The sequence below is a fragment of the Propithecus coquereli genome, unplaced genomic scaffold, assembly GCF_000956105.1.
Source record: "Propithecus coquereli isolate 6110/MARCELLA unplaced genomic scaffold, Pcoq_1.0 Scaffold656, whole genome shotgun sequence".
In the NCBI taxonomy this organism is placed as follows: Eukaryota; Metazoa; Chordata; class Mammalia; order Primates; family Indriidae; genus Propithecus; species Propithecus coquereli.
In genome coordinates this window covers 652,114-661,633 of record NW_012152574.1, presented here as the reverse complement: position 1 = coordinate 661,633, position 9,520 = coordinate 652,114, and the positions used below count along the sequence as shown (strand labels likewise).

General features: G+C 50.6%; 2 protein-coding genes across 3 annotated transcripts in view; one reads left to right on the top strand and one right to left on the bottom strand.

The window, feature by feature from the left end:
- The first annotated feature begins 747 nt into the window (after nt 1–747).
- On the top strand, nt 748–3,901 carry ZFP57 (ZFP57 zinc finger protein). The gene is made up of 4 exons (XM_012660107.1): nt 748–846; nt 1,283–1,409; nt 1,839–1,943; nt 2,658–3,901. Exons 1-4 carry the CDS (start codon nt 748–750, stop codon nt 3,899–3,901), a joined length of 1,575 nt encoding a protein of 524 aa, XP_012515561.1.
- Nucleotides 3,902–4,474: 573 nt separating this feature from the next.
- MOG (myelin oligodendrocyte glycoprotein) overlaps nt 4,475–9,520 on the bottom strand; it is a 17,667-nt gene continuing 12,621 nt past the window's right edge. The window contains exons 3-8 of one of the 2 annotated variants that reach the window (XM_012660118.1): nt 9,095–9,208; nt 7,812–7,832; nt 7,456–7,476; nt 5,589–5,705; nt 5,275–5,295; nt 4,475–4,845 (exon numbers count right to left, since the gene is read on the bottom strand). In XM_012660118.1, coding sequence (XP_012515572.1) covers nt 4,832–4,845; nt 5,275–5,295; nt 5,589–5,705; nt 7,456–7,476; nt 7,812–7,832; nt 9,095–9,208 — 308 coding nt within the window. In that variant the 3' untranslated portion in view covers nt 4,475–4,831. The remainder of the gene's footprint in view (nt 4,846–5,274; nt 5,296–5,588; nt 5,706–7,455; nt 7,477–7,811; nt 7,833–9,094; nt 9,209–9,520) is intronic. The other variant, XM_012660119.1, reaches the window with a different exon arrangement.

Here is a 9,520-nt window from a genome sequence, read left to right as displayed (position 1 = left end):
TGAGGGACTCCTTTATTCTCATGTGTCTGATGAAACCAGGTCAGAGATAATGAAGAGACTCACTCAAAGTGGTTTGTGACAGGTCCAGGGCTGGTCACACCAAGCACAGGCTTGATTTTCAGTGGTACTGAGGCAAGGGTTTAAGCACTAACTCTCCTGTGGATCAGGAGTGTCCTTGGACAGGCTACTTGCATCTCTGCACTTTGGGTCATTAAGTTGGGGCCAGTACTTGCTACCTCCTGGGCAGTGCTGAGAGGATTTGATGGCACAGAGCAGGGAGTAATAACTCCTGGCATTCCCTGACCAAATAAGGAAGGTTTTTCATACTCTCCTTCTTGCTGATATGTTTTGTTTCTCTCTGACTGCAGGTTTCTAGAAGCAGGGTGGAACAGAGGCCAGACGCCCAGCCCAGCCTGGCATTGCTGGACAATGGCAACTGGGCCAAGAGTGAACAGGGCCCTCGACTCTGTGGCTCAGGCCTCGAGGGAGCCAAAGGTGTCCTCGATCGTGGAAGAGGAGAATCTGTACAGCACAACAAAAAAGGAAGACAGCCCCTTGGAGCAGATACATTTGTCACAGGATGCCACATCAAACCCTGGGGCCCATGTGGGGCGTCCCCCTCTGCTCAGTTCCTGGGAGGTGAATAGCCCCAGGAAGGAGACCAGCCAGCCCTGGGGGCCAGGCCAGGAGTGGGTAAAGGAAGAAGGAGGCACCAGGGAAGAGAAAGTACTTGACCAGTTGAAGCCGATGGAACGTGTGCGGAAGATGTTCCCGTGGGTGGGCGAGGTGGCAGCTGCCCTGCAGGAAGCCATGAAGAAAGAGTGCTGGTGGGAGGCGCAGGTGCAGGTGAGGGACTGAGCTAGAGACAGGGAGGGACCTGGATTCCAGGAGCGCTTTCATCCATTCCCCTGCAGGTCAGATGAAATCTCAGGTTAAACAACACCCAGGAAAAGGAGACGCAAGCCCTTTTTCCACCTCCCGTGCCTCCCTGGCATCCTCGGTGGAGCACTCCCTGAAACTTGTCAGAGTGGCAGCCGTGTTTCCTTTGCTCTTCTTTCCATTTATATTCTCTGTATCTCCTCCGTGCCGCCCCATCTTTCTGCCTTTCTCTTTACCCTTTCCTTTCCATACTTCATGGTTGCTGGCTTTTTGTGTGTCTTTTCATATTTCTCTCTTGCTTCCATGGTTTTATCATTTTCTTAGGTTTCAGTTCTCTGAACCTTGTGATAGATGTCAGTCTGTGTGTGTATGTGGACTCCCTGAGTCTCTCCTGCTGTTTTAGAAGCCAGTCACCTTTGAGGATGTGGCAGTGAATTTCTCCCAGGAAGAGTGGGAATGTCTGGGTGCCAGTCAGAGGGTCCTTTACCAGGATGTCATGTCAGAAACCTTCAGGAACCTGGCGTCTGTGGGTAAGAGGCTGGGCTTCCCTCCTGTACCCCTGGAACATCTGGCTTCCCTGAGCGGATAGATTGGCTCACTTAGTTTCACTGGCCCCTGGTTCTAATCTATACCTTCCAAGTGGGAAAGATCTGGAGCACTAAGCTCAGGGGTAAAAAGAGAAGCAATGAAAGCCTGTATGAAGGCAAAGATAGCACTTGTAAAATGATAACAGTGTTCTCAAAACATGCGAATCTGCCTATTCCCCCAATCAGTATTTACTAAGTTACTCCTGCATGCCGGGACTCTGCTTGAACTGGCCTTTCGATTGCCTCCTCCCTGCATCTACGTGTCCCAGACTGTGTTCTGAAACAAAGGGTACAAGAAGTAGCCTGTTGTCCCCATCAGGTAGGAAAGTGCAGCCTGGAACCAACTCAACTCTTTCTCATCCCACTTTCCAGCCAGAATCTTTCTGCATAAACCAGATCTGATCAGCAAGCTTGAGCAAGAAGAGGAGCAGTGGAGAGCGTGTCTCCGTCCCCCAGACAGAGAAGGTCTCCTTTCAGGTAAGAATTGCAAGGGAGAGAGGAAGACACAAAGGGCCTGGGACAAGCCCTGGAGGGATGGAGAGCTGACTGAGCGTCAGGCTCTGTGTGTCCTCTCCTAGCCTGCGCCTTTCCAGCCGGGTCAGACGCGAGGTGGAAGAGACCTTGCGATCACGGTCTCCAATCCCTTGGCTTCAAGACGACTGTTCAGCCTTTCAGGGCACGGGAATGTCCAGGATTGAGAGATTACATGTAGGCTGCTTGTGTCCGTGATACTGCTCGGATTAAAAAATTCTTTCCAAGAGAAAACAGAAGCGAGGGAGAGAGGCTTGGTGCTGGGTTGGAGTGAGGGAGGCTTGTTCCTGGGAGCAGAGTAAGGATTAATGACACCTCTTCACTCTTGTGTGTCCCAATGTGCATGAGGTTTTATGTGGTCACCTGTGGGCTTTCTGTGGGACTGTGAGCAATATTGACGATGAGAGGAAATGGATTTCAAGAAATGTGGTTGTAAGTTAAAATTCAGATCTCTGATGCTGATTCCAGTTAAATTTTTATTTGCTTTTAATTTGAAAAGCCAAACTTTTTCCTTATTTCTGGTCTTTGAGGCCCAAGGGTGAGGATGACTGTGTTGGGTGGGAAAGCAGGGACAGAGAGGGAGTGGCTTGGGCTGGACAGAGCTCGTGTTGGGGTTCTCAGAGTGAATCTCATAGTGTTCTTCTTCCTCATTCACCACAGAAGACGAGGAGGAGGAGCGTCACGAACAAGAGCAGAATCTGAGAGATGAGGGGACTAGTGACCACAAGAAGGTCACTCTTGCTTGCGGAGGGGCCTGCCGGTGCCCATCCTCTGCTCCAGCCAGGTCTATGGGCAGGACCCCCATGTTCCGAGTATCCCAGGCTGGGCCACCCTTTTTTTGCCACACCTGTGGCAAGAGTTTCAGCAGGCGCTCCTCCCTCTATAGCCACCAGTTTGTCCACAGCCCCAAGCGGACTAACAGCTGCGGGAAGTGTGGGAAGTTGTTTCGGACCCCCAAGTCCCTCAGCTACCACAGACGCGCGCACCTTGGGGAGAGGCCGTTCTCTTGCTCTCTCTGCGACAAGACCTATTGTGATGCTTCTGGACTGAGTCGCCACCGCCGTGTCCATCTGGGTTACCGGCCCCACTCATGCTCCGTGTGTGGCAAGGCCTTCCGGGACCAGTCTGAGCTCAAACGCCACCAGAAGATACACCAAAACCAAGAGCTGGTGGCTGGAACCTGGGATTGTACTGTAAGGATTCCAGGCGCCACTGCTGGATGGCAGATGCCCATCATCAGAAGCCCAGGGGCCGTCCAGGAGCCTGTGGGTGTGGGCCACGCACCAGTGGCCAGGACCCAAGGATCCACATTAAGAACTGAGGGTCCTGTGGCCCAGCCCCAGTCCCCTGTGCTTGGGAACCAAGCCCCTGTGACCAGGACCCAGGCGCCTAACGCTAAAGCCCCCTGCCTAGGTAGCACATCCAACTCTCATCCCGTGAGGCCCTCACGGCTCACGGTCCTCTCTTCCCCCCATTGTCCCCTGACTTTTAGCACGAAAGACTATCTTTCCAGCCACCAGAAGACCCACCCCACAGAGCAGCTTAACTGCTGCTTCCATTGCGCCAAGTGCTTCAGCTCATTCTCCAGGCTGGTCAGGCACCAGCAGACCCACTGGAAGCAGAAGATCTACCGCTGCCCAATCTGCGACCTCTGCTTTGGAGAGAAGGAGGGCCTCGTGGGTCACTGGAAGGGCTATAAGGGCAGGGAACTGTGCCTGGGCAGCGCTCGGAAATGCTGGGTCACCCTGGGCCAGTGGCTTGGCTTCTTCCACGATGCCTCCCCTATGGCTGGGAAGGATGGGAAGCGTGTAGGAAAGGGGTCTCCTCCCGGGATCCACAGGCCCCGGAGGCGGGGCAAGGGAGGCAAAGCAGAGGAGGCAGCGGGGGTCTTGAAACATAAATAAATGGCCTTCTCGACTGAGGTCTTCCTTCATGTTTGCTTTTCCTGAGGACTGACCTCTGGGGCTAGGAGGCTGGGTTAGAGGGAGAGAGGCGAGTGGATAATGAAGGAAATATAAAAACAAGAGGGAAAAGAAATGTGCACACAGAAACTCATGTTATTGTTAATTAGCACCTAGCTTGTTTCTTTGTGTCTGCTAGACCATCAAGTGGTAATTGTTGAATAAAACAGTGGGCACTGGTAGGTGTGAGGATGAGAGGAGAGGAGTCTGAGGGCCCCACAGAGACAGGTGCCCAGCTCTCACCACTTGCTCCCCTCAGTCCTTGTTAGGCCGTCGAGACAAGATGGAGCTCTGGCCGGTATTCTGTGGGCTTCTCATCTCCGCGTTGTGATGAGGGCTCCCCATATCCTCACTCTGTAGCTCACTCAATCTCTCTTTGAAGTTTTGGACTCTTTCTGCTCCTTCCCTCCTACTCTCGACACCTTTCAGCTCTGCCCAGTCAGGGCGGGGGTCTCGGAAAAAACCACCCCCGTCTGCAGAGTTGGCATGCTGCAATCTTCAGCGAGGACGTCCCTGGTCTGCAGCTCATGGCAGAGGCCCTCCTGTCTGTCAGTCTCCAGCACAGGCGTCCTCAGACCAAGGGAGCACCTGCCTGTCCCTAGCCAGGGAGGGCTTCCAGGTAGGACAGGAGGGGAGTGGAAAGATGTGGCTAGAAAAAAGGGGGAAAGAAAGGAAGGCTGGAGAAAGGAAGAGAAAAGGTAGAAGAAGGGAATCAAATCTATTTGGAATTCAGAGTGTTCCTGGAAGTGCAGATTGGGAAGTCCCCACAGCAAAGATGCCAGTGAGTGTGCAACTTGATGGATGTGACGTCCCCAAGGATCAATCCTTGGGCCAGCCAGGCTCTCCTCCACCCCAGCCAAGATGTGACATCACTCAGAAGGGGTTTCCTGGAAGAAAGACAAAGTAACGCGAAAAGTCTGTCAGTAGTTTCTATCATGAAACCGTGAACCAGGGTCATCTTGTCTCTGTGCTCATTTCAGTGGCTGGTCTGAGGTGAGGCACAGGACGGCTGGCATGGGATGGGAAGGGGGGCCTGCTGGGGCAGGATCCCTGCTGAGGGGCACTGATTGTTGGGGGTTGGGTGGGTTTGGGCGGCGGTTGTGGTTGCCGGTTGTTTCTTTCCTTGCCCCTTGGGACTTTTTTCCACCTTCGGGCCCCTTTCCTTTTTCCTTTTCGGTTGGGTTGGCTTCTTCCCCCAGACTCTCCAGTCACTCCTTTCCTCTGGGACAGATCCCTCCATAGCCCCCTCTTCCTCTTGTTGCGTCTGTCTCCCTTCCCTGGCTTTTTACTCTCCCCTTGTAAGAAAGAGAACTTACTTAGCTCTTCAAGGAATTGCCCTGAAAACAAAGAGAAACAATTAGGTGGTCAGTGGAAGGTGACTAGCTCCTTCCCCCACATCCTCCTTGTGGACATCTGGAGTTACCCACCCCCCTTTCTGCTGAGGGATGCCACAGATCCAGTACGTGGTTCCCTTCAGTTTGAGGAGCCTGGGTTGGGCACGGGGCAGACAGGAAGGAAGTCCCAGCTCCCCTACTCTTGTGCCCTGGTTCCAATCTCTTTCTGCTTCCCATCCAGGGCCGACTTGGTCCCCCACTACTTGGTGGTCCTGCCTGCCGCCCCGCCACTTCACCTGCTAGTCTTCGATGTAGCCAGTTGTAGCAGATGATCAAGGCAACCAGAGGTCCAAGGACCGGCACAATTACAAACAGAGTTATCTTCCAGCAGGGCACTCTCAGAAAATGCGGATCTGAATTGTTCACCAGAACGAACAGTGTTAACACGTATTTCTCCTCATGCCCCGGCCACCCTTCTCCTTTTTGGGTTTCTTAACCAGAGGTCCAAGAACACCAAAGGATTCTAGGGACAAAATCCAGGTAGTCCATGAACTTGGATGAGAAAAGCACTACCTCTTTATTTTCACTAACTGGATTTAGCATTTTCTTCCATTAAAAATATAAGCAACTAACCACAGTATCAGCAGTACTTGTGACACAGTCAGCCATGGAAACCACAGGTGCTTTTGTTCCCATTAGAGTTGTTGCAGAAATCTTGAAGTACTGTTTATGTGTATCAATATTTTGAAATTACAAGTTATTAGACTTGCTACTATATTACCACTTTTGCATTACTTTTGGTAAAGAAACATTTGTCGCTATATCACAAATTTGCTCATATGTTGAAAACTGTATTTCAATACAATGATTTTTTCATAATCTTATTTGTTATATTTTATGTGTATATTAAAAAGCATTATTCTGGAAAGGGGTCCTTTAGGCTTTTTCAGACTGCCAAAGAGATTTATGGTGCAAAAAGAGTTAAGACCTTTGATATTCAAATCCTGCAAAACAAGATTCCTCCTTTTTAGGTGTGCAAAGACTGTGTGTGTGAGATCTGCACACCGGTCTAATGTCATAAATCCTAGGACAGAACCCTCATGTATGCCCGGTGCCAGGGGAGCAGAGTAGGGTCACCTATGGCCTCAGGAGGAGAGGCTATTCAGGAAGGCTGTTCAGAGCAGGGACCATCTGTGCTCTGCCCAATGCCATCTTACAATTTCTGCACCATTTTCTCTACAAATATTTGGGTGCTCTTCTGTTACAGGAATTGTCCATACGCACTGGGCAATCTGTAGTGAATAAAAGGGGCAGAGATCATATTCTTTTTTTTTTTTTTTTTTTGAGACAGAGTCTCACTCTGTTGCCAGGGCTAGAGTGCCGTGGCGTCAGCCTAGCTCACAGCAACCTCAAACTCCTGGGCTCAAGCGATTCTCCTGCCTTAGCCTCCCAAGTAGCTGGGACTACAGGCACGTGCCACCATGCCCGGCTAATTTTTTCTATATATTTTTAGCTGTCCAATTAATTTCTTTCTATTTTTGGTAGAGATGGGGTTTTGCTCTTGCTCAGGCTGGTCTCGAACTCCTGAGTTCAAGCGATCCACCTGCCTCGGCCTCCCAGAGTGCTAGGATTACAGCTGTGAGCCACCACGACCGGCCAGCAGAGACCATATTCTTGAGGGATCAACTTCCTAGGGGGGCTTGGTGGCTCTTCACTCTTTCTCCAAGAAGCCTTCCCTGATTAGTCATGTTCTGTACTCATGAAAACTCATCCTGCCGTGCAAGTGCGGTATATGATGTATGTGTCCTTTGTTTTCCTGATCAAGTATGTATTTCACCTCCCCACTGAACACCAAGTTTATGTGCAAAGAATCTGTTTACTTCCCCTTCGTAATTCCCGAAAACAGAAATGATGTGCACAAGGAGTCAACAGAATGAGTTAACGTTTCTGTAAAACAGTTAGTATTATACGTGGCAAATAAAAGCAGTAGATGAGTATTTATCTTTATCTCACCAATCCTAACTGCAGATGATGACTTATTCAAAGAAAGAAAAAGAGAAGAAGTGGGGCTGGGTCCCTGTCCCCCCCCCCCTGACCCCCCCACGACTGGAATCCCAGTAAAACTCGAGTTGACCTGGGAGGTCTGGATACACCAGCACTTACCAAAAGTCCGGTGGAGATTCTCTGAAAGGGGAAAAAACGGAAATGGACTCAGTGGGGCGCTTAAAGGATCCTTTCTCCTCTGAGTCTTTGTTATTTAACTGCTTAAAACTGATTCTAGTGAAGACACACTGTAGAGAAAGGAAAACTGGAGGATTTCACTTCTACCCTGGCGGAAGGCAGCGGAGGGCAATGAGACTTCCCACAATTCTTGGCTGGTTAAGGATTAAGCAGTGGGTTTTCCAACTGAAGGGAGCACAGGGAACAGGAGAGGGGCAGAGGCGGGCTGAGAGCATGACATTTCAGCTATGCCAAAAGACCGAAAGGGAAGGATCGGGAGAGAGGGGCCTGGAACTCACCTATCTCTGCTCGAAGTTTTCCTAAAATAGAAAAAGGCAACATTTTAGTTCCTGGCGCTAAGAGGGCCTTGCACACCCACGCCGGGGCCTTCCAGCAGGCTATTCTCTGCGTCGGGATGCCCTTTCTCTGGCTCAAATCTGGGTTAAGTAGTGGAATAAAGAATTCGCAGGGCAGTGCCCTAAACCTAAGTGAGTTTCTAATACCTCCCCACTGCTCTCCCTCCTCTTGGCGGTTCCCAGCTCACTCCACCACTGCCGGGTTGCCACCTGGTGAGTCCAAAGCCACTTCCCATCTGAATAGGAAGGAAGAACTAGATATTGAGGGAGCAGGCACGTTGTGACCGGATCTGTACCAGGCACGTTACATGACATCATCCCCTTTAATTTTCCCCAAAATTTAGCAAGGAGGATGTTTTCTCTACTTGACGGACAAGGCGAGTGAGACTCAGAGAACCTGAGAATTTTGCTCAGAGCTCAGTGCCTGAGGTGGGATTCGAACCCAGGCCCGGCTCTAACATTCGGGTTCTTTCTGCTCAGCCATGTGGGTGCAAGGCCTTTTCCCTGTGGAGGAAGTAGGCAATAGTAGGAAGTAGGTAGTAGTAGGTAGTAGGTAGTAGTAACCAAGCATCTGGGAAGAATTCAAGGGGAGAGAAAAGACCCACTGTTGATCTCTCCAATTCCTGCACCCCTCCCCATAGCCCCCTCGCTGCTTTAACCTCTTAGCCTCAAACGGGAGGTGGGGGGCAGTGAGGGTCCTTCCTGCTTTGGTGAGGGAGAGGGCGCGGGAGGCAAGCTCTGGGCGCAAAAGAGGAACTTCAGGGACAGCTGAACCTGAGTCCTCAATGTTGAACGGAAAAAAAGGAGGAAACAATTTTTGAACACCTACCATGTGTTTCATTTCAGCGTCTTTATTTAATATTCCTGATAGCCTTGGCCCGTCCTACTTTGAAACTCACACTCTCCCAGTTGCAAGGAGCTGCTGGGGATGGTACAGGGGCGTGAGCTCTACCACTTACAAGCTGTGTCACTTTGAATGAGTCACTGAGCCACTCTTGGCCTCAGTTGTCTCCTCTGTAAAATGGGGTTATTATATGCCATACTTACCCATAGGGAAATGCAAGGTCCTATTATCCAGGTGAAAGCATTCAGTAAGATATAAAACATGCTGTCATTATGGAGTTCTAAACCCAGAAGTCACTCAAAATAACCGTTAACTGATGTAGCTCCAAGAGACCAGCTCACTTCAGGGAAGGATCTTGATCCGCCCACCCTCTGCCCCGTACCTCTCAGTCTGTGCTGCAGGCAGAGGAAGAGGAGGCCCACAGCGATCTGCAGGAGGAGGACAGGGAGCACGGCGATGAGAACCAGCACTCCAGGGCTGACCCAGTAGAAGGGATCTGAAAGGCAGAACCGACATTGCCCTGCGTTTCATCCTCAGCCGAATAAAGGAGTAAACATTACTGCAGTGCAAACAAGGTGACACAGTCACCTCTCACCAGAGCTCAGACTTAAGGAAGAGTGGGCTTGTTTCCAGGAAGGGCTAGTGGTTTAGAACAGTGGTCCCCAACCTTTTTGGCACCAGGGATCATTTTCATGGAAGACAATTTTTCCACAGACCAGGAAGGTGGGGATGGTTTCGGGATGATTCAAGCACATTGCATTTATTGTGCACTTTATTTCTATTATTATTATATTGTAATATAGAATGA

Bases quoted from the DNA above. Each gene is read 5' to 3' on its own strand.
- ZFP57 (XM_012660107.1), top strand. From the start codon at position 748: ATGGAACGTGTGCGGAAGATGTTCCCGTGGGTGGGCGAGGTGGCAGCT. The intron at 1,410-1,838 runs GTAAGAGGCTGG...CCCACTTTCCAG, and splicing joins CAGGAACCTGGCGTCTGTGG to CCAGAATCTTTCTGCATAAA. The intron at 1,944-2,657 runs GTAAGAATTGCA...CATTCACCACAG, and splicing joins CAGAGAAGGTCTCCTTTCAG to AAGACGAGGAGGAGGAGCGT.